Raw genomic sequence first — 23,494 nt, 5'->3', positions numbered from 1 at the left:
ACGTGTGACGTGCAACCTAGAAGCTTTGCGCAATATCACTACATGAAATATCACGGCCGTACAGAGAAGGAAATGAATAGTTGAATAAAGTCGTTATTTTTGTTTGTTTTTTTGCGCACAAAAAGTATTCTCGTCGCTTGATAAACTTAAGGTTGAGCTACTGTAGTCACTCGGACTATTTTAACGATGTCTTTCAAAACTTTTGGGCCGGCCAGTTTCGATCCCTCAAGAGGCCTATGGAGGAGTGATCCAGCTCTCAGATTTAATCACAAATATCTTAATTTGTGTTCCGAAGATGAATGAAAGTCTTACGGGGTTGGAACAACATGAGGGTGAGTCATTACTGACATAATTTTCATTTTTGGGTGAACTAACCCTTTAAAGTCGGCTGGATTTTGATTGGCTGTCAATGTTTCTTTAATTCATCAGCTGAAAGTGATTCCAACAATGCCATTGTTGGTGCAGACTTTCCTATTCTTACTGAATTAAAACGATTATTAAAACTGTATAGTTAGTTCTTGTTATCGTCCTTGCTGTGAATGGGCCTTTAGGTTTTTTGGGGGAGATTATCGTGGCCAAAAGAAACCACAATATTTTCACGATATCTAAAGTATAGAATTTGCATCTTTTAAATATTTATTTTGTGTTCTCTCTTTTTTGGTAAATGAATCATACTCAAAATATGAGTGTAGGGAAGCAGAGAGAGTTTGTAACAATAACTATACAAATGCGTATAAAGATCTAAAAATGATCTGGAAGAACTTCTGTTAATCGGCACTTTCTTTTTTCCGCAATCCAAAAAACTCCCACACTGGTGAGCTAACTCTTTTGAGAGTGTTTGTCGTCGTCTTTTTTCTGTTTCGTGACGGGTGGCAACCAGCACATTAATATGTGGAATACTCCCACCTACTGTGTTGGAGTGTCAACCTCATAGTTACTGGCACTAGATTATTTACGATATTTTCATATGTGCAGTATTAACATGAATATTTCTTTTTTTATCCACACTAGTACATTACATGCAAGGGAAAAAAAGAAGGCTATAAGAATTTGGAATGACAGAATTTTCCTTTTTTGAGTGAACTATCTTTTTAAAGACCCCATTAATAAAAAAGAAACGCACCTTTAGTTGTTGCATGCTACCTTTGAATTGACAATGCGTAATATAAGCAAACTCTACACGTTCAGACCAGCTCCTAAAATGATCTAGGTTTGGTTTGATTTAAAGGGGTCTAGCTATGCATTCACATATAAGCCAATACTCATGTGAACCATTGCCAGACCAAGTGTGAAAACACCTAAATCTTTTAATGCAAAAACTACAAGAATCTCTTTGAAACTTGTCCTACATTGCTTGACTAAAAATTGGAAAACAAGGAAAGTTCTCTTAAAAAATTGCAATGGCAAGGCAGACTGTTGGAAGTGCTATTCTGCTTTTGTAACACTGTTAAAGTTGAAATGTGTAATTTCTGCACAACTAGCGCCACCAAACAGATTTGAGGTTCTCTGAACACTCGACCTGTATGCTATTGGCCAGGCTGGCCTCCAACTAACGGCATTGGTTGAGCCAATGTTGCAATGTCAGGCTGGGTTGGGATACTCAAACGAACAGAGCAATGATAGATTCACAGAGTATACATTTTTCAGGGGGGATCAAACTACAAATGGCTAACTTAAGCCGCTTTTCCATCATCGGGCAAAACCGTTCTCGTTGCTTAACCGTTCCATTCCATGCCGATCCGGCCCGCCGGTACAGATATGGTTTTCATTTTCCACTGTGGGGCTGATAACAGAGCTCTTTGGAATGTAATACAAATGCGTCAGTCGTTGCCTTGAGTTCACCGACGATATGAGATGTAAATAGCGACCACATGGAGGATGATCAGATATTTCTGTTTTAAACTTGTTAGCCGAGAATGGTTCGTTATCGTGCCGCACCAAACCAAGCTCAAGTGGAATTATAACCGTTGCTTACCATTCTTAGAACTATTCGGCCCAACCGATGGAAAAGCAACTTTAAGTGTCTCTTACTTTTAAGCAGTAATGAAAGTATTTTAACATTGAATATTTTGCACACATCACCATTAACTAGTTTTAAATATGATTTCCAACATGTCAAATACCACAGAAGATTCACTACTTATAGTTCTTCGCTTACACTCACAGAGAGCAAGTAGCTAAAGTTTCGTTGCACTGAACTTTGAAAAGTCTAACATGCATGGCATGACGGTCCAGGAGGTTCAGTGGGGTTTTTGTCTTCAAAGGGATCTATGGCTTTAGTCGGTGCATCATTCGCTATTTTGTCCCAGGCAAACCACTTTGGATCACGGTGTAACGGTATAAGAGCATTTCGAGTGACAGGGAGGAACACATTCAGTGTGAACATTTGAACATCATCAGGACTTGATGCCTTTAGCCGGCTCGGTTGACTGTCGCACATCTGTCCACTCCTGCATGGTGTTCTGAAGGGCCTGTGTCTTCTCTTTGTCCACTTGGACGTAGTCCACTTTTTCATCTGAGGTCACTGAAGAGGTGGACGGCTATAAGAAAGATAAAACATGTTTTAGATTGTGAAAGGATGTGAAGTGATGCTATTTCTAAGATACATTTTATTAACTATTTCCCCGCCATTGATGGAGTTTTCCGGCTTTCTGTGTTTTCACTGTTATACAGTAGGGGGCGCTATTACACATCTTTTGAAAGAGTACAGAATCTCTGGATCAAAACACATGTGAAGAAGAAGCAGAAACAAGCCATTTAATATGTAAGCAGATGCACATGTAAAATAACGCGATCATCAACATTAAACAGCATATAAATAAAAACTGCCTAATGTTACTGAATGAAACGTCGACCCAGGACGAGATATAGGACTGTGAACAGGGCTGGACTGGCCATCGGGCATTTGCCCGGTGGGCCGACGTGCTTTGTGGGCCGATACATCTCATACTTAATTTTTTTTTTGTCTGAACAGCCCATAAAACTCGTACATCGGCGGCCCATTGCGTTTAGTTTTGTTTAATTGGCGGCTCTGGGATCTTTGTGCCGGTGTAATGCATTGGACAAAAAAGTCAGCGTAGGTTTTTCTTTTTCTCACAGACCGGCACATGATGAAACGCGTAGATCAGCGGCCCATTGGTTATTTTCTTGATTGACATTGGGCTGGTCCAATCACATCTTTAAACTCCTCCCCCTTTGAGCTCTGAGTGAGCGAGCAGTGTCAGTGTGTATCTGTCAAAATAGTCAGAGCGATGGAGAAGAAACGCAAGGAATGTGCAGTGAAATAGCGTGAACAAAAAAGTTTTTCTTTGTTCAATTTGCACACTGAATATGGGTTGGAGCTCTTTATTTTGAACTCTCAAAGTGCACCAGATTGATGAATTTAACATTAAAAAGCACAAAATTTTCGTACGGGGGAGCATGCCCACGAACCCCCCTAGAGGGACAGAGGTGCACTCACCACAGATTTCCCAAAATCCTGTGGGAAAAACCGGTATTACTATCCCAGCTTATAGCTTTCTTTAAGATTCATCACTGTGGAGTATAGTTCAACTTAGTAGTTATTTCATCGGTTAACTCTTACTCACTCCTATTCACTTATGGCATTAGTGGTTTTAATAGGAGTTGGTATACATATTCAAGGGCGTGCAAAGTTCGGTTGTATGTAGTGGGCCAGTCTGGGCCAAAATGCCTGGGCCGATTTTTTGTCCCAGTCCAGCCCTGACTGTGAAGCTTTGATGGACTCGTCTAGATCTACTCCATCTATGTTTTGATCATCGTTCTGAATCTGATCCAGACGTTGTTTTTGATAAAAACTTGATTTTCTCAGCTTTTTTGCTTAAAATGTTGCTTTTTTATGCCCACATTCAAGTGTTGATAAAAAAAAGAATGCATTAGGCTAGAATAAAACGTTTAAAAGCAGAGGGTCTGTTATTTCTATTGATATATTGCATGTTTAGATATTCATACAAATAAATATTCTGAGGGCCGCCTTAAAAAACGCTGGTGGGGAAAGAGTTAATATTATTAAAGAGTATTACATTGTAAAGAAATTAAAAACCCATCTTTTATTGTCAAATAATTCCAGGTACAGTTCAATCTTAACCAATAAAATTTCATGAGGTAACATCTATCAATCGTGGAAGTCTATTCTGATTAGTTGATAACTTCTGACAATGTGGCAAAGAGAATTCAATTCTAAAGCAAAAGATTCGTAAGTGCACAGGAAACAGTTTTAGCATGTTATCTTCTGCTTTTGGCTTCGCATACTGAAGGTGTCCACAGGGGACTCATTTTGAGCGCTTGATGATGACCTTTTTAGGTGATATAATCTCAGTGTGTTAGACATACCTTTCTGTGTGGGCTAGGGGAACCAGGCTGAAAGTCCAGGGCCAAATAGTCCACATTACCACAATTCCTGGGTGCAGGACTGCTGGTACCACTCATCGCTGGGGAGGTAGACACTGGGTTTTGCTGCAGAAAAAAAACAACATGTTATTTGAGAAATGGCTCGAGACTGAAAAAGAACTTGGTACTAACTACAAGGTTCAGGTTCAGGTTCTATCTCCAATGCACATTGCTCACCATTGCCACATAGTTCTCCTCACTGTCTGCAGAATCAGTGCTGGTGATGCTCTGGGTTGAGATGGGCCGACAGTGCTGTGACGACATGGAGTTCAAAGGCCTGTAAAGAAAGCAAAACTGAATCACTCAATAATTTCCTTTGGTTAGAGCTGCACGATTAATCGTTAAAAGATCGATTGCATGAAAGGATTATTTGCTTTTTCATTTGTGATGGGTCAAAATTCTGAAAACAAACTTTATAGACATCTCTAACTAATTTGTAGGTGTTTTAATGCAGACTGTTGCGCCACTATTTGCCTTAACCTTTATGCTGATATTGAATGAATGGCATATGATTGGTTGCATGGCGTGCATTGCCATGACGTTGAACCAAAACAAACTGTGGTTGTTTCACTTTACGGGCCCTATTTTAACGATCTGAAACGCAAGTATCAAGCGCGAAGCGCAAGTAACTTTGTGGGCGGGTCTTGGGCGCTGTTGCTATTTTACCGGCGGGATAAATGCCTCTTGCGCCTGGCGCAAATCTAAAAGGGGTTGGTCTGAAATAGCTTCATTATTCATAGGTGTGGTTTGGGCGTAACGTGAAATAAACCAATCAGAGCGTCATCCAACATACCCTTTAAGAGCAGGTGCGCATGTTGCATGGCGGATTGTTGTTATTATGGCGGATTTACCAAGCGCGCGCCAGGAGCGGTTCACAGCCGAGGAGACCGACGTTCTTGTCAGGGCAGTGAAAGACAGAGAAGTGACGTTGTATGGGGATGGGAGAAACCCACCCAAATCAGCGTCGGTTAAACAGGCGTGGGAGGTAAAAAAACTAAAAAAACATCTTCATGGACACCACAATGATTTCCCTCATGTGTTAATATTTTTCCTTGTTATAATGTATGATTTGCAAAAATAAAAACTGCTGCATCTGTGTTGATGAGAGAATCAAAGTGTATGCACGTTGTGCACCCGCTACATTATGGCCAAGCATGCGTGCTTATAATAGCATTATGAACAACGCTCAACGCACCACTGACTTTAGACTAGGTTTTTTCTGGTCAGTGGCGCAATTGTTTTCTGGAACTGCAAAACAGCACTAGGGAATGTTTCCGGCGAAACACGCCTCCTTTTTGCGCCGACCCGCCCAGGGAGCGCAAGTTCATTTCCTAGTTTACCGACGTGCGTCTGTGGAGGGAAAAGCCCGCTTTGCGCGGGTGCAAAATAGGAATGATACATGCGTCAGTGTACAAAGTCATTTGCGCCGGATGCAAGATAGGGCCCTACATGTCAGTTAGACGACCTCTTCCTTGTCTTTGGCCATATAAAGTGACTATAGAGCCCAGACCTCATGTCGTCAGGCAAAAGCTACACGAGACTACAATATAACTGACCAAAATGAGGTATGTAAGGAATAATTGATGACGGGCCCTTGAGTTATTAGAAAAATAATGCACACCCGAGGTGGTAATACGGCCACGACACGTTACACCTCGGGTGTGTATTATTTTTATAGTAATTCACTGGCCGGTCAATTATTCCGCTTATACTACAGTTACCACACCTCAAGACATTGTTCAGATGATTAATTTCAAGACATTTGTCAGGTTTCTCTCCTTAAACCGCTCTTGTGTGTAGGACTAATTTCTGACGCATTTCATCCCAAGACTCCGTTGTTAATTCCAAAACATCCTTTTAGAGCTATAACAGAGGCTTGAGCCACTGATAGCAGACAAATGCAGTTATAGAGAGAGAGAGAGAGAGAGAGAGAGAGAGAGAGAGAGAGAGAGAGAGAGAGAGAGATGAAGTGTGTATGAATTATCTGAATAATAGTGAAACTGTAAACTTTTCTGTTTCAAGAAAAGCGCAGTTATTACCGCGCTAGAGAGAAATGTCATTATAGTCAAAGTTGTTAAACTATTTTACTGATAAAATCATCAGAGCAGCGCTGACAACACGTTTTCTGTGCGAGTGTGTGTCCATACTGTATCTGTATGTGTGTGCGTTTGAGTAGGAAAGAGAGCGGGAGAAAGAAAGTATGTGTTTTCCGTACATAATAAAACGTAATTTTGTCACACAAAAAAACATGGAAATAATGTGTCATTTTTTCCTTTTGTTTCCTATATTTATTTTCTTGATCAGTATTGTTGTGGGTTTTGCTTTTTTTGCTGTTGTAGGCTGTAAAGACCTTTGAAATCATTTGGCGAATTGATATGGAACTGTAATGCGGTAAAAACCAGCCTGGAACTACTTTTGTCGTAGGTTTCCCTGAAAACAATTGCGGAAAATAATACAGTTTTTAATAATGTTATCTTGGGTTTGCATGTAGATTTAATTTATTACTGCAAATCTTAATAATAGTCCTGCAATGTTGTTCTAAACAGGGAGACACACTTACATTGGTCTTGTCCAAGACATGGTGATGGGGCTCTTGAAGGGAAGTTCATCAATGATGCCATTGTTCCTTAAGTCAAGAGGTGTTGGTTTTGCTGCAAACCAAGACAAACAATCACCTTTGTTTTATGTAGAAACTATTTGTGCATAAAAATTGTGCAGTTAATGAATCTATTCTTGTAATCTAGATTTACAGGTTTTAACCAAACACTGTAAATAAACATTGTAAGTTGTGCTTGTGCCGCCCACCTGTCCGGTTAGGTTTAAGGTTGCGGTTGATTGGTGGCGGTGTGACGTCACTGAGTCGGCCGGGTCGGAGACATAGTGATGCTGTGCTGCCTTTCCTGGCTGGCAACGTTGCTGAGAATCCTGGGAAGTCAAAATGGTGAGGACCTGGGCTCATGGGAATGTAATTATTTTTAGGACTGTCAGCCAGGGCGGCACTGAGAGGGGAGGAGGACGAGCCGGGATTCATGGGTACATAGTTATCCTCAGAGCCGGCACTATCGGAGCGGGTCAATGGGGCTTTAGTTCTCTGAAAAAAAAGAAAGAAGAACAATCCAGCTTACACAGTTTCCAGATCAGTGGTGGAAACCACTGTGACACACACCATTTGTTCTTGTGTAGTTTGAATAGACTTGTTATTGTCAGTTTGTGACTCTTTGAGTTATGAGGTCACTATCAGGAAATGGTGCCATTTGTGTCTTTATGACTTACTACGGATATAATTAACAGAGTACTGAACTTAATCGCATTATTTAAAGTTAAATTTCCTTATTGTGCCTAATTTTTGACAATAAGGCACAATAAGGAAATTTCAAATCTATCAAATAATGTGGTTAAGTGACCCTTCAAATGGCACTATTTTCTTGAGAATGACCCTAAGAAGTAGAAATGTTACAGAAGCTGCATTACCAGGTAAGAGCTGAAGCCATCATTTACAGACTCCACTGACTGACCAGAGTTGTTGAAGTAGACTGGCCTCTGGTGACTGCTGGTCTCAAAAGAAGATCCTGAAACACAAATGTAAAATGTAAAAACAAGTCTGCCATGTGATCAGCAGTTCAGGGGGGAAGGGGCTACCAAGCACAGGTGTGGGAATCAGGCGAGGATGGTCAAAAGGTCACTTCCTGTTCCTGCAGACACACTAGTCTGGCCTTGCTGAGCGCAAACCACTAGGAAATCACTGAATTGTGTCTGCTGTTTTTTCTCTCTCTGCTTATCAGGCCGGAACAAGCCATTCTGGGGCTGCCTGCATGGCTTGAATTTCATTAGCCTCCTAGCAGAGCAGAATAAACCTTGACCAGATTGCCTCTTGGTTTCAAATCAGGCGTACACGTTCAGAAAAGAACAAGAATGAAAGTTAGCGGAGAGGTAAAAACAATATTAATCGAACTGAAAGATTAAATTGGCCAGCTGCAAAGTGTAGAGACTACAGCCTTTATGGAATGAGTTCATAAAGCTGATTGAGCACTTGAGAAGAGGACAAGTCAAGGAGAGAGACAGGAGATGAGACGTTAAAATAAACAGGCAAAAAGAGCAGAGCAAAGACAAGAATAAGGACGGGAGACAAAATGACACAAGATGAGAAGAGATGAGGTTAAAAAAAAAGGAGATGAGAGGAGAGACGAGACGAGAAAAGAAGAGACGAGGAGACAACATGAGAAGAGATGAAAAGAGAAAAGAAAAGACAAGACTAAAATAAAATGAGAGGAGATACTGGACAAAACAAGAGGAAGAGGACAAGAGAAATGACAGAAAGAGAAAAGATGTGATTAGACGAAAAGGAGAGACGATGAGAGGAAGGACAAATCAAGAGGAAAGGAGAGACAAAAGGGAGAAAAGACGAGATGAGAAGAGACGAGACAAAAAGAGAAAATTAGAGATGAGACAAAATTAAACAAGATGAGAATGAAACAATGAGACAAGATTAAAACAGACAAGATGAGATGAGACAAAAGGAGAGACAAGGAAATAAAAGACGAGATGAGATTAAAACAGAAAAGGAGAGATGAGAGGAGACAAAATGAGACAAGACTAGATTGTTCGATTTAATCTTCTCTTGTCTCATTTTGTCTCATCTCTCCTTTTCTGTTTTCGTCTTATCTTGTCTGTTTTAATCTTGTCTCTTGTCTCGCATCTCTATTTTTCTCTTTTTGTCTTGTCTCTTCTCCCATTGTCTCTCCTTTCCTCTCGCTTTCATCTCCTCTCATTTAGTCTTTTGTTTACTTTAGTCTTGTCTCATTTTGTCTCATTTTGTCTAGTATCTCTTTTGTTTTGTCTGTTTCTTTTAGTCTCGTCTCTTCTTGTTTGTTCTCTTCATGTCACTTTTCGTCTGCCTTCTTGTTTTGTCTCACCAATCTTCTCTTGTCTCAGACGCAAAATGAGAAAAAAACGAGAGGAACGAAAAGCGAAATGAAGAGAACAAACAAGAAGAAACAAGACAAAAAGAAACAGGCAAACCGATAGGATATTCGGTTTATTTTGGATATTAAGGATATTAAGGAATGGATATTTTGTCTCTTTCTAGACAAAATGAAAGGAGATGAGAAAAGAGACAAAAACTAAAATAAACAAAAGACAAAATTAGAGTAGATGAGTGAGAAACCAATAGGAGAAGAGACAAGATGAGAATAGGAAAATGAGAGGAGACAAAATAATACCAGATTAAAACAAACAGACAAAATGACAGGAAATACTAGACGAAGAAAGGAGAGATGAGAGGAGACACGACTAATAAAATAAACAGATTTAATAAAACTGAATCGGATTTTGAGTGTAGTACCCCTGTGAAGCTTGATGTTCTCCACCGCCGGCAGTGTGTTCCTCCTCGGGATGACGGACACCGTGGAGACCTCTCCGTTCTGAGCCCCCACACACAGCGGGACGCCCCACCGTGTCTCTGAGCCCTGGCTGGGTTTGGGAGGTCTGGGAGGAGGTGCGTTTGTGGAGTCAGCACTGGACGGCATCAGGGCGTTGTGGTTCTTATCAAACGTGCGGGGGATCTGGTACACAGAGGCAGGATTGCTGGGTGAATCATAGTTGTCGAGGGCCCGCTGCTCATTGGTTTGAGGGGCTGCTAGAGTGTTATTGGGGGTCTTATAAGTGTAGACATCTTCAGATTCAAGCTCTGATGGCCCTTCGGAGCTGTAACCCCTGGGCAGGACATAGCAAGCGTCACGCAAGTCAGTCCGCAAGGGGGCCTGCTGATGCTTGCCGGGTTTGGGTAAACTGTAGAAACCGTGAAGCTGGGCGCCCATCCCGTTCAGACAGTGAGAGAAACCATGAGAGAGTCTCTGAACGGCAGAATCACTGCCCACCAGAAGACTGCTGCGCGAGGCCTGCGAGAAACTCGCACTCCTATGGGACCAAAAAGCCACCCGTTAGTTATTTATGAGAACATATTTATACAGTCAAGCGTTATTTTCTCACATCCATAACTTCTGTCACAGCTCAAACAAATGAATAATCTAATCTATAATAGCCAAACTATCAATAGCTCTTGCTATAAATAACACTGTACTAATTAATCATTCAAATGTTGACAAGGCAAACTACAGTAATGACCAAAAGTGATAGAAGGTCTGACATCTTCATCCTTTAATCAAATATTGTTAAAAATATTGCGTAAGCATATTGCATAATTGTGGTTGGAGTCGATTGTTTTATTACTGATAACGCAATGAAACATGCCAAGCTGTGTGGACATAGTTTATGGCCAGGCTGTCATACAAAAACATTATGACAACCAACGAAATATCAATAACTGATTATGTTGTAGTCAATGTATGCATTTTCCTGTGAGCTTTTTGTTTTACTATGCATTTTTTGCAAAGTAAAATAAAACCTGTACTCTGTAAAAAAAAAAATGATATGATCAATAAGTTGTGACAACATGTTTCTACATTGCTTTATCTCATCAAATTTAAAATAAACTCAGCAATTTTTTTTACTTTTGTTATACAAGATTCAACTCATTTTTTTAAATTAGTTTAATGTAATTTAAGTTGAAATGACTTAAACATCCATTTTTGTACAGTGTAGCTGTAGTTTGCCTTTAACCAAGTTTAGTGTTTTGTTCTTCCCTCACATTAAACATATATCACATTTAAGGTATTTTTCTCATATTTTGATGGTTTAATCAAACTTGTAGGGTGATTAAAAACAAATATCCCCTCCGGACATCTATTTTGACCACTACTGTATAATTAAGACATTGAACTGATCATAGGTCGAATCTTTTAATATCAACCACAATATAACACCGTTTCAAAATCTCATTAATTAAATCAATTAAAAATTTAGTTTAAAAGTCTATTAGCTTTGAGGTCACATGACCTTATTATGTTGCTTAAGCGTGTATAAACATTTACACATATAAAAAAAGTTTTTGGTATTTTATAATTTCCTAAATTTACATGCACATCACACTACAAATGGAAGGTCAATTTGAGCACATTGCATTATACAGTATTGCATGCAATGTACTGTGTATGTTGCATATTTTGAAAACGTAGTAAGTCATACGGGTATCCCATGCAGCACATTTGTATACCGTATACAAATTTAAGTAAAGAAAAAATAAAAGAGTATGTGTGTAATGTTAAGATTTAACCACTGGAGGCAGCGATTCTCAGTCTTTCATATTACAGATGTATTCTGCCTAGCTCAAACAGAGTTGTTGTTTTTTTTTTTTACAGTCTGCTGTGTAAATCCATTGAACGGTAAGTCTGTTAGTATATGATGGAGAGTGTTTATGACACTGTATTGATAGTGAATGATGAATATCATGCACATTCCCCCAGTGAAACTGGCATGGCTGGTACACATGGGATAACACAGAGTTTGTTTTCTTTCTGCAGGTTTTGAACTTATGGGATAGGTCAAATATTTGTGTGAAGAGACTTAGTTTGTGAATGATAGGTATAGTGAACATGGTTTGATTAGTTGGAGGCATTACAGCACAACTGTTTCATTTGGCATTATTTCACTGGAATTATAATCAAAGGAAGAGAATCAGGGTGAAATGACTGATGAGCACATCCTGTAAGTGAATCCTTCTGCAAACACTACAATACGTCACCGTATTTGTAAGAAGGTCTTACAAATAGGTTTGTTTAAGGTTGAAAACGGTTTTGCTTATGACCCAATAACATTAATATCGCTGGAAAATCTTCTTAATTCCCAGTTACAGATGACAAGAGTTAAAACCAGTATAGACTGGTATATCTGTACTGGTTTTAAATGCAGGTCATATTTTACCCTAAAGCTAAATGTTTTTGTTTTTTGTAATATTATTTTTATGCCAATTAAGCATTATATAATTTCATAATGTGGAAAATTACTATAATGCAGAAAAAATATATATACATAGTTCAGCCATGAAACTCTCTACTCTCTGCGCCTGATAGGTCCTTTACATGCAATCTACAAGCAATCTCATAATTACTGCATGGCAAAAGCTGATTGGCCTCTGCAAATCCTGCAGCAAATGAGATTGCTTGCTCAACATTTAAATAGTCTGGTTCATTGTTTGCTGTAACTAGTTCCTCTGAAACCCTCCACCTCCCCCAGCTCCACCTGCCTAGATCTGCTATGGGATTCATGTATGTCTATGTATGCAGCAGCAGCATATCTTACATCTCACAGCAGTGTGTCTGTGTATCTATTAGCAGTAGCTAGTCCATACTTGCTCTACAGCAGCAGCAAGCGCATAGCAGATCTAGTCCGCCAAGACCGAACACATTAACATTGCCATATTGCTTATACAATTTTTTTACATTTTATGGCCCAGTCATTTACTGACAGTTTTTGTGAGATTATTTAACCAACATTGTATTGTTTCTGTTATATGCCCACCAATCCATTCCAATCCAGTGACATCAGCAACTATTTTCTGTCATAATGGTTTATCAATATCCTGCATAATTTTCATGACATTTTTGATTTATGCAGGGTTGTCTAGAGATCATACATCAGTACATGACAGCTCTTTATATGAAGGATGATTTGTCTCTGGATGCTGGTGTGAGTGGAAGAGTCAGATCTATCTGGCTGAGATGCTTGAGTGAACCTGAGGAGCATCTCTGAATCATTGGAAACACAGGTCTGATGTGCATCATCATCACCATCATCATTATTATTATTTTAATTTTAAATATATTTTTGAAGGTAAAAAGTATTTTTTAACAAACACGCTTGTTTTTTTATGTATATTCTGTTCTAAGGGAGTCACACCACATGACATTTTACAATCTGAACTAACCTTACCTGTCCTAAAAAAGATCTGATATTTTAAGAGACTTATTAACGTTGAAATATTTGTTGGTTGCACCACTTGATTTTGCTTTTTTTTTCTTTTCTTTTTTTATAAGCATTTTAATTTTAATACAATCATATTTTTTTATAATAAATAATAATAATAATATAGATTATGCCAAGGTACTTTCAGGACTGAACACAATATCTTGTTAGTTTTTTTGGTCTGTAAGCTATAAGGGGTGTAACATGAGCACATCCCCAGACATCATGGCTCTTACCGTGCACTCTCACTTTTGCGGCTCATGCATTGATGGAGGAAGAGGTAGTCCTGAGGAGCACTGTTAGACAGAGGACTATGGGAGTGGCGTATAGGTATGTCGAATGTGAACAGCATTGGCTGGCTGGAGTGGGCGGGAACAGACGTTTTACGTTCACCAATCAGTGGAGCCAGAGAGCCACCCAGATCATTAGCCAAGGAGCGGGAAATGTGGGTGGTGGATGATCTCTCATCTATAAGAAGGAACAAGAAAAACAAACCTTTAGGAATTTGAACAACCAGTTTTGCTTTCATTTTAGGACACTGTGAGTCACCTCATAACCCTTGGGCAAAACCAAACGCACAAAAGCAGCAGGACATTGATCATCTGAACATGAGATTTTCACAGTATTTGATTTATTGACCCTGAGCAACACGCTTCTTTTTCAGATCTATGAAGTCCAATAACAGAAGCCATGTTTCGTTTATTTTCCCGCATTGATCAATGAAGTCAGGAAAAGAAGTCGATTGAGGGTTTTGGGCAGTAATATCCATATATGTATTCATCAGGTTTTACGAGGAGCAGGAACAGCATCGTACAAAAGACTACAGAAATGATCATGAGCTGCAAGTTAAGCCACTTGATCAGTATCTGTTTTTCTACGTCATCGCAGCGCTATGTGAACAGCATGGCCTTTGCTTTGGGCTGTTTCTCTTTGACATCCATGATTTGTACTGTATGGGTTCGCTAAAGAAAAATCTCAGGCCTCTGAACTTAAAATAGACCAGGCGTTGAGCCAAAACCAGGAAGTGCATATGACCCTCCTCCTACTACCACTCCGATCTGCCCCTGAGAAGGGCAGAGAGTAAGAGGGGAAAGAGAAAGACATACAGACAAAGAAAGGGAGACAGAATGAGGAGGTAGAGTGGGCGGAAAAGCAGGTCTACTGCACTTGCACTGTTGAACTGCATACTTGCTGCAAAACTTCTATCCATTTATCCTGGGAATTGGTGGGCACATTAGACACTGAACTATTCTTCTACGTTTTAAAACCAAGATTACAAAGTCAGCATTCTAAGTCGGCTAACATTCGCCACGCAAATATCACTCCTTGAAGTGCATGAGTGACTTAACTAACACATGGTTAATCTCAATATAGTTTGACATTAGCGCGTGGCTAAATTAACGTGATCTAATAAGCACAAAAATACATAACAGAAAAATATGGAACACCAAAAGTGTGTCCCAATCTGTGTACTTGTACACTATTCTGAGCCATTCTGTTGTATATAAATAGTGTGTTTACACTGAAAATTCCAACAAGAAAAAGTGCAGTTTAAATACCTGGATGATGCACTTATTTAACCGGAAAAACAAAGTGTGGATTCCGATTGTGGACAGTTCATGCACTCAAATGTTGCATCTTTCTTTATGTAGCCAAAAAGGAGGAGCTATAAGACTCTGATGCTGGATGACAATATCCTTGCTAAGCTAACATAATACTCTAATACGCACAAAAATATTGTAGCACAGACTGAAATGATGAAAGACTGAAAGAGCTTGATGTAAACATGTTGTAAGTTAAAGTAATACTCTAATAAGAACGAAATTACATGGCACACGCAAATATTGACTTTCAAAGTTTTCTGTTAGCAGGTTGCAAAGCTAACGTGTTACTCTAAAAACGACAAAAATACATAGCACACAAAAATATAGAACTACAAGTGTTTGACGTCTACATGTTGCATAGTTATTGTGATACTCTAAGCCCATAAAATACATATCACATACAAATATTGCATTAATTAGCATATTTTTAGGTTGAACTATGTATTGATACTTTGTAGGAATGAATATAATACAAGTAGGGTGAAATCAGGTTGATTGGGACACTTGGAAAAGGAGTCCTAATTAACCCTAACTCTTATGTTTATTAAATGAGATTTTCTTTCGTCTCTGTCGTCCATTTTGTTCCACTGAGTATGTTCTGGGATTGTTTTATCTGTAAAGATGCACGCTGCCAATTTGGCCAAAATGAGGTCCTACAATGCAGCATAATTTGTCTACAGTTTGAGAAAGCTTTAGATTTGGTGATGCCTTAAAAAACTTTCCAAGTAGGCAGCACTGGGTTGGAAGTTTATAGGGTTTCCAAACCTAACAAGAGATGTTACAACTCTTCTCAGTTCTGGTTGGTCATTGCGGTCTGAATGCAATGCACATGACAACAGTTCGGTACAAAGGATAGGAGTGATTTTGTGTCATAAATAAGGTCACATCACTGCCTGGGGCACAGGAAGCGATGCACAAAGAGAGAAGACAGAAGATAGTCTTTCTTTTTTCCTGTCTTTTGAACAACAGAGCACGACCAGGCCTGGCCACAGTGTCAGGGGTCTGCTGAAGGTCTTCAATTAGCCCATTGTTTCTCTGGAGCCCAAAGCTCCCAGGGCTACATGGCGCAGCGCTCCTCTAGTTGCTTCAGAGTGCTCTGTATACGCGCTCAACCATGACAGGGAGCTCGGAGTCCACTAACCGCCATTACTGTATTGATTTGGTGAAGGAGAGCACTCTGTGACCCTCCTCTGAGAGAGGGGAAAGTGAGATAGGGGAATGAGGTGCTCGGATTGAGATGGTTTGCATCTGTCACGTAATACGGACTAATGCAATGAGGTAAAGGCATTTTAGAGCAAGTAATGGCACACGGCTGTGTTGTGTTTGATTATCTTGAAGCTAATGGCAAATAGAATGACAAGGTATAGGGAACCCAACCCATCAAGGATCTATGATTGCTCAAAGATAGAATTAGGATGAGTAATAGGCCTTCTGTTACGCATCGGCTCGATCAAATAATGCCGGGTTCAGACCACACGATATCAGCCCGATTTTGGCACAATCCGCTTGACGTAGAGTTAGGGTCGCCAACTTCAGAAAAGAAAAATGCGGAACAATCGTGGTTCTTTACAGGAAAATAAGGGACACTCAAAATATTTGTACTGTATCACACAGTAGGCTATATGTCATTTCAGGTTCGTATGCGTTTAAAAGGTTCTCAGACAAACACATTTGTTGGTAACGCTTCCTTTTACAGTCCTGTTACCCATGTACTTACTATGTACTTATTATAGTAATTATAATTACTGGGTAATACCTAGGTACTAACCCTGAACCTACCCCTAAACCATGTACTTACCTTATATTAGCCAGTACTTTCTAGGTAAGTACACTGTCTGTAAGTACACGTAAGTACTGTACTGTAAAAGGAAGCGTTACCCATTTGTTTTGCTTAACCTATTTATGTACAATTTAATTCTAAAACGAATTTTAAGGTCACACAAAAAAGTCACATTAAACAAACCAGAGTTCAAAATAATAGCATTTATCTGAAATAGAAAGCTTTTGTAACATTATACACTACATTTGAAAGAAATTAAAGTAATAGCCTGCTTTTATTCAGCAAGGACGCATTAAAGTAATCAAAAGTGACAGTAAAGACATTTGAACTATATGGATGTTGAACTATAAATCACGGTGTTTGAATTCACCAAAACTGATTTGCCGAAATCAAAACCCGGCCGGACAGTGAAAGGGATTTGCCGTTAGCGTGAGTCCGGATTGAACCGGGGGCGACCAGACAAAAGAGGATTCTGTTCGCAAATCAAACAGTGATTTGTCCCAAAAGAATAATAAGGCTAATTCTCAATTTAGAGTTTGTTATTCGTATGGTCTAATGCACGTGATTGTGGGATGTGATTGGATGATGACCGGTGTCGTGATCATTCTCAAGCGTCGTGTTGCAGTTGTATCAGTCAGTGGTTAGATCAGCCTAGCAGTCTATTTAATCAGGACAAGGGAGGTCACAAATAAATTAGGCCAAAAATATGGGACGTCCCCTAATTCTGGACAGTTGGCAACCCTACGTAGAGTGTCGTGGTGATTCACAAAGGACAATGGCCGTCGAGACGCAATAAACAACCATTTCATCTCGTATAGTGTGTCAGTCAGTCGGCGACGCTTCACATTGTCATGACAGAAAGACATGCATATTTAATTTTTTTACGACCTCCATAACGAGTTCCATATATCGGACGCTGTGGGTTTATTCCCTTCCATAAAAAAAAAAAACGAGAAAAAAACAAGGAGGTTTTTAAAGCCGTGATAAAATGGAAGTCGCAATATATCTTTTCTTCCATTTTGTGACGTAAAACTGTGCGAATTAGATTATCAAAAAAGGTAGGTCGGGGAGGGACTCTATTCATCGACTTTTGATTGGATGGAGGCAGATCTTGTAAGAAAAGGGCGGGGTTTAAGTGGAATAAATAATTGGAGAAGTCCTGTGTATGTCACCAATCTTTTTACCATTGTATTTTTATTATGACATTTTGATTGAAACCCTCAACATCAAAAATGCAAAGCATAATAACATGCATTTAGAAAATTTTATTTCATGTTGACTTTAAAAGAAGGAAAACAATTTTAAACCTTATATATCTATACTTTTGGTTAGAAGCGTGGAGTAGATAGTATATTTTAACGTCATTAATATTTTCATTTATTATTTATTCAAAGAGCCATACAGGTAACTGCTAAATACTCTTCAGTATTTCAATCAAAACACTAAAGCACCGTTTTTGGTAACAATGCTAATATGCAGACAAGAAGCAAAAACACATCCAGTCATACAGTACGAGCAGAAATGTTAATATTAAATAACACATTCAGGCATTTCTTAAAAAAAACAAAAAAAAAAGTTAATAAAACCTTGTCCATAGAACTTAAAGTCCACATAAGACCACATTCAAAAAGCACTTTATTTCATAACTTAAATTTGGAGATTTTATATCTAATAAATGTATAATATATATATATATTTATTGTTTAGATTTACAGATTTTATTGCTCAGTTGTTCATTAGAGATCTCCCCATCTGAACCCCAATGTAGCCTATACGCCACATTCTGTCTCATTCGTTGGGCAATCACAATCAAATACAATTAGTTTGCTGGGTCTCAGGAGTCCAGAATTAGTAGGCCCGGTGTGGAGAGAGGGACAAGGCAGCCTTTATCTTGATCTCATTTCCTGTCCATGTTGCCTACAAAAGTCATCCAAGGACAGAGGATAATGTGATATACATTGAATACAAAATAAGGCATGACCTAATGATAAACTTCGTTCTCAATGTAGGAGGGATGCAGGGGAGAAAAAGGAAAACACGTTCAGAGAGGCGAGAGGTTAAAAACGAAATGCCATTTGATCTCGGAATGATTTCTTGTGCTCCTTCAAACACCCACGTTACTATCAAAACCAAAAAAGCTTATCTCTCCACAAGTGATATGAATAAAAGGACTTTTGGACGGAGTGACCGGCTCACTGTATGCCTGGCTGGTTAAAAGTGAAAAGCAATTTCCCTAACAGTGTCTGTGAGAGACAGTACTTAAGGAAAAGTGCCTTCAGGGGTCGAGGGCAGAGTCCAGAAAATTGACTTCTGCCCCACAACCTACGGCCAGACAAAACAGGCTGCTATTGTCTCTCAGGTCCCATGAACACTCAGACAATACGTCAAATCCCAAATGGCATGCCAGGAACCATTTGCATTCCCTAAATTGGGAGAATCCATTTTCTTTAATGAGATTGACGTCAGCCCTTAATAGCATCTCTGGTCATTTAGGGGTTACTCTTCAGCATAATGGAATGGCTTATCAGGGAACAACAATACTGGTGGTGTTATGATTCATATGTGTTCATCCATTCAGCCTTCTAGTATGTTAGTGCCCATTTGAGAAATCTCTGTATCCAATCCATTTACCAAAGAACAGGAAAATCTATGCTGCGAAATTTTCTGATGCAAAAGAATGCATCAGAATTCGTGTTGTTCATGAGTATGCCATTTGTTCTAACCCAAAACATTAAACTTCTGCACATTGCCTATGGTACAGATATTTTGGAGAGGTGTGCAATTGCTTTTCTAAGGGATTTGGCGGACGATCAATCTGGCGAAAATACAGTAACATAGACTCAAATGAATATTTAGGTATATTTAGTACAACTTAAGCACAATTGACAGCACTGGCATGTTGACTATCAATCTGACTAAAAACAACCTTCAGCTAGTTTAAATGGTATCATTTAGGGTCATTAACTGGTCCAAGTTGGTCCAGATGGTTGATCAGCTGGACTACCATATGGTGGGGCTGTGGTCGACCTGTTTGACCATTTTGGTCAAGCTGAGTTGGGCTGGTAAACCACCTCGGACCAACAACAATCAGCTACCAAAAACCAATGTGCCAAAAACCACCTTATGCTACTATGCCTTTGGTTCAGGATGTTGAACATCATGGGGAACAGGGAAGCTATAACAGAAATATCCACAATAATTTCAAACATATGCTGCTAAATAAAAGAAAATAGGTTGACGAACCGACAGAGGGGTTAAAATGAGCATCATGTTCCAGTATTAGCCACTTGATCACATTGCCCCAACCCCCTCTCTTGCCTCTCTGCATCATGTGAGCCGTGCCTCGGACCACACAGCAGCATCAATTAGAATCAGTAGCTTTGACTGATCAATTGGCGGGACAGCCGTGCTATGTCAGGCCCAATAAATCATCTGGTTTGGGGTGATTTCATTCCTACAGGAGCTGCTGCCCAGGGCGCCTCCAGTCGATGCTGCATTTCCTGCAGATGTAGTTACAGTAGCAGTGTGTGCTAAAGCTATGAGATAAACAGAGGTCAGGTGAGAGCCAAAGTGCACGGCTGGTCAAGTGCATTGCAGACAGACAGACAGTGTTTCATACAGACAGACAGCACACACACTGGGTCAATTCACTAAACGGTGCACTACTGCTTGCGTTTTATTCACTAACCACCATAATCCAGTTTAACCAGGAGCTATCAATGCTGGTAGAGCGAGGTGCCATTTGTATTGCATTTCCTATGAAAATGAGACATATTAATAGTCACTTTATTATATACAGTATGTATATATATAAACCTCAGCACTATTTGTCAGCTGCAATTTCCTAATTAATTATAAATTAACAGGTCATTTAATAATCTGTAGGCCTACTATAATTGAAATGTATAATTTAATATATAATGCGCCTTAAAGGCAAAACATTCCAAATGTCACAACCATAATTTAATTAAAATTTGCCATAGCTATCAACTCACACTTTTATTTTGATGCATTTTTTAATTATTATTTTTAGAATCCTTTTTTCCATTTTAAAATTACATCTCAAGATTTTGTTTCCCGTAGTATTTGGGACATCTGTTCTTGTTTTTAAATTATTGTAGGCTATTTTGTGTTTTGTTTTATTTTCATGTTACCCAAACACCTTGTACAGCAAAAAAAAATAATAAAAAAATAATAATAATTAATAAAAAATAACAATAATATATATAATAACATATATTATTTTTAGAATCCTCTATTTCCATATCTCAAGATTTAGTTTCTGTTCTTGTTTTAAAATTATTGTATTTTGTGTTTTGTTTTATTTCCATGTTACCCAAACATTTTGTACAGAAAAAAATAAAATAATTAATAATAATATATAAATAAATAATCTTAAAAAAGAAAAATATAAATGACATAAATAAATAAATAAATAAATAATAACTTATAAATAAATCTTAAAGCAAAATATAATTATAGCAATAAATAAATAAATACATAAATTAAATTATTATTTATGTATTTATTTATTTATTGCTATAATTATATTTTGCTTTGAAAGATCTGATCAAATCCCAATAGATAAAAAAAAAAAGTCAGCCCTACATTTTTCTCATTGAATATTCTGTTACACTCATTATGGAAGTCAAATATGTTGCAAAAAAGCTTTGCTTTGGATTTAAGCAGAACCAAAAAATAACGCATAATTTTAAGTGTCTCATCTTTTTAATTGAATGCACTGTGGGCTGGGTCTCGATGATCTCATTGTGTTTTCAGCAGTATGTGGTACATCCTAGCAACCCTAAGTTACAGACTACATGACTTGAAGTAAAGAACTGGAAATTGGAAGTCAAGGGAGCAGTAATTTTACAGGAACTTCAGTCTAGTCAACAGTGTACTCTATCATCCCTTAAGTATAATCTTGAGTGGGAGACTTTTGCCTGTTTTGCCATCTTGACACCTGGCATAACATCTTCAAATAGCAAAACCAGAAGCTCTTTTTTTCGGCATAACAGTACGAGTTCCACAATAACAAGCCCACGATGTTAGCTGGACAATGCATATGACTACTGCAAGTAAGCTTTCGAGCAGATGCTACAGCCTAATGGGACCAGCGTCATCAGAAGAGATGCATTTGTTTTCAGATGTTATTGTCTGAACAAGCCTCCTTTCATCTCATCTTTGTTTGGTCAGGAATCACAAAGGCTTCGTGCTGAGGAGGTGGCGGCTTTGGACAGATTTCTTTCGGGTTCTCTTTGACGTTTTGGTTGGCCGGCAATACAGCCGAGGGGTAATTAATCAACATGGACAAAATAAAGGAAAAGAGAAAAGAAGTAACGGACGTTAGGAACTGATTCCAACACAAGGCAAGACACGACTATAGAGATGCTTGGCAACTAAAAAAGGCAACTGTTTATGTGAGAGTATCAACAGACAGAGAAGTCCTATGCCACACACAGTGTGTTTTGACTGAGCATAAGCTCATGAATGAAAAGGTAAACAGAGTAAAATGTGAGAGCTGATTCTGACATGAAGTGCATTTAGAGGAAACAGAGTAGTGTGGATAAAGAACTTCCTCAGTGTGTACTCTGGGTTGCTTAGTATCTAATAATGCTAATAATGTTTTTAAGAATGTTTTGCTCAGGACATGCTCGTTTTAACAATTAAATTGTTAAATTAAATTTTATTTAATTTAATTTGCAGTAATTTAATTTAATGCAATTTAAAGATGTTCACTTATACTACCACTTTAAGCATTTTTAAATTCATTTTAAATAGTTTTTAATTAAAGGGTTAGTTCTGAAATGAATATTCTGTCATTAATTACTCACGCTCCTGTCGTTCCAAACCCGTAAGACTTTTGTTCATCTTCGGAACACAAATGAAGATATTTTTAATGAAATCTAAGAGATTTCTGTCCCTCCATTGAGAGCCACGCAACTACCACTTTGGCGCTTCAAAACGTAAATTAAGAGATCGTAAAACTAATCCATATGAATCGAGCGGTTTATTCCAAATTTTCTGAAGAGACTCGATCGCTTTATATGACGACCAGATTTAATTTAGGCTTATATTCTCATATAAACATTGATCAGACACAGAAGCTCAACCGAACCTGCTTGACTCGCGAGAACAAACCTCATTGGTTCTTGCTGAAGCTCAAACGTGCTGCGTAACACGAGAATGAACCTCATTGGTTCTTGCTGAAGCTCAAACGTGCTGCGTAACATGAGAATAAACCTCATTGGTTCTTGCTGAAGCTCAAACGTGCTGCGTAACACGAGAATGAACCTCATTTGTTCTTGTTGAAGCTCAAACGTGCTGCGTAACATGAGAATAAACCTCATTGGTTCTTGTTGAAGCTCAAACGTGCTGCGTAACACGAGAATGAACCTCATTGGTTCTTGTCTAAGCTCAAACGTGCTGCGTAACACGAGAATAAACCTCATTGGTTCTTGTTGAAGCTCAAACGTGCTGCGTAACATGAGAATAAACCTCATTGGTTCTTATTGAAGCTCAAACGTGCTGCGTAACACGAAAATAAACCTCATTGGTTCTTGTCTAAGCTCAAACGTGCTGCGTAACACGAGAATAAACCTCATTGGTTCTTGTTGAAGCTCAAACGTGCTGCGTAACACGAGAATAAACCTCATTGGTTCTTGCAGAAGCTCAAACGTGCTGCGTAACACGAGAATAAACCTCATTGGTTCTTGCAGAAGCTCAAACGTGCTGCGTAACACGAGAATAAACCTCATTGGTTCTTGTCTAAGCTCAAACGTGCTGCGTAACACGAGAATAAACCTCATTGGTTCTTGTCTAAGCTCAAACGTGCTGCGTAACA

At 38.8% G+C, this 23,494-nt stretch overlaps 1 protein-coding gene across 1 annotated transcript in view; it reads right to left on the bottom strand.

Annotated features, from left to right (window-relative positions):
* Positions 1 to 1,909: 1,909 nt before the first annotated feature.
* The window catches only part of gab2 (GRB2-associated binding protein 2), a 90,704-nt gene continuing 69,119 nt past the window's right edge, over positions 1,910 to 23,494 (bottom strand). The window contains exons 3-10 of the mRNA XM_056258761.1: positions 13,503 to 13,734; positions 9,749 to 10,323; positions 7,879 to 7,976; positions 7,213 to 7,498; positions 6,968 to 7,058; positions 4,585 to 4,684; positions 4,351 to 4,473; positions 1,910 to 2,540 (exon numbers count right to left, since the gene is read on the bottom strand). Coding sequence (XP_056114736.1) covers positions 2,397 to 2,540; positions 4,351 to 4,473; positions 4,585 to 4,684; positions 6,968 to 7,058; positions 7,213 to 7,498; positions 7,879 to 7,976; positions 9,749 to 10,323; positions 13,503 to 13,734 — 1,649 coding nt within the window. The 3' untranslated portion in view covers positions 1,910 to 2,396. The remainder of the gene's footprint in view (positions 2,541 to 4,350; positions 4,474 to 4,584; positions 4,685 to 6,967; positions 7,059 to 7,212; positions 7,499 to 7,878; positions 7,977 to 9,748; positions 10,324 to 13,502; positions 13,735 to 23,494) is intronic.

The sequence above is a fragment of the Rhinichthys klamathensis genome, unplaced genomic scaffold (genome assembly GCF_029890125.1).
Source record: "Rhinichthys klamathensis goyatoka isolate OS25496 unplaced genomic scaffold, OSU_Roscu_1.1 h1tg000159l_1, whole genome shotgun sequence".
In the NCBI taxonomy this organism is placed as follows: domain Eukaryota; kingdom Metazoa; phylum Chordata; class Actinopteri; order Cypriniformes; family Leuciscidae; genus Rhinichthys; species Rhinichthys klamathensis.
The sequence above is the reverse complement of the archived record's forward strand: the minus strand, read 5'-3'. Positions and strand labels throughout refer to the sequence as shown.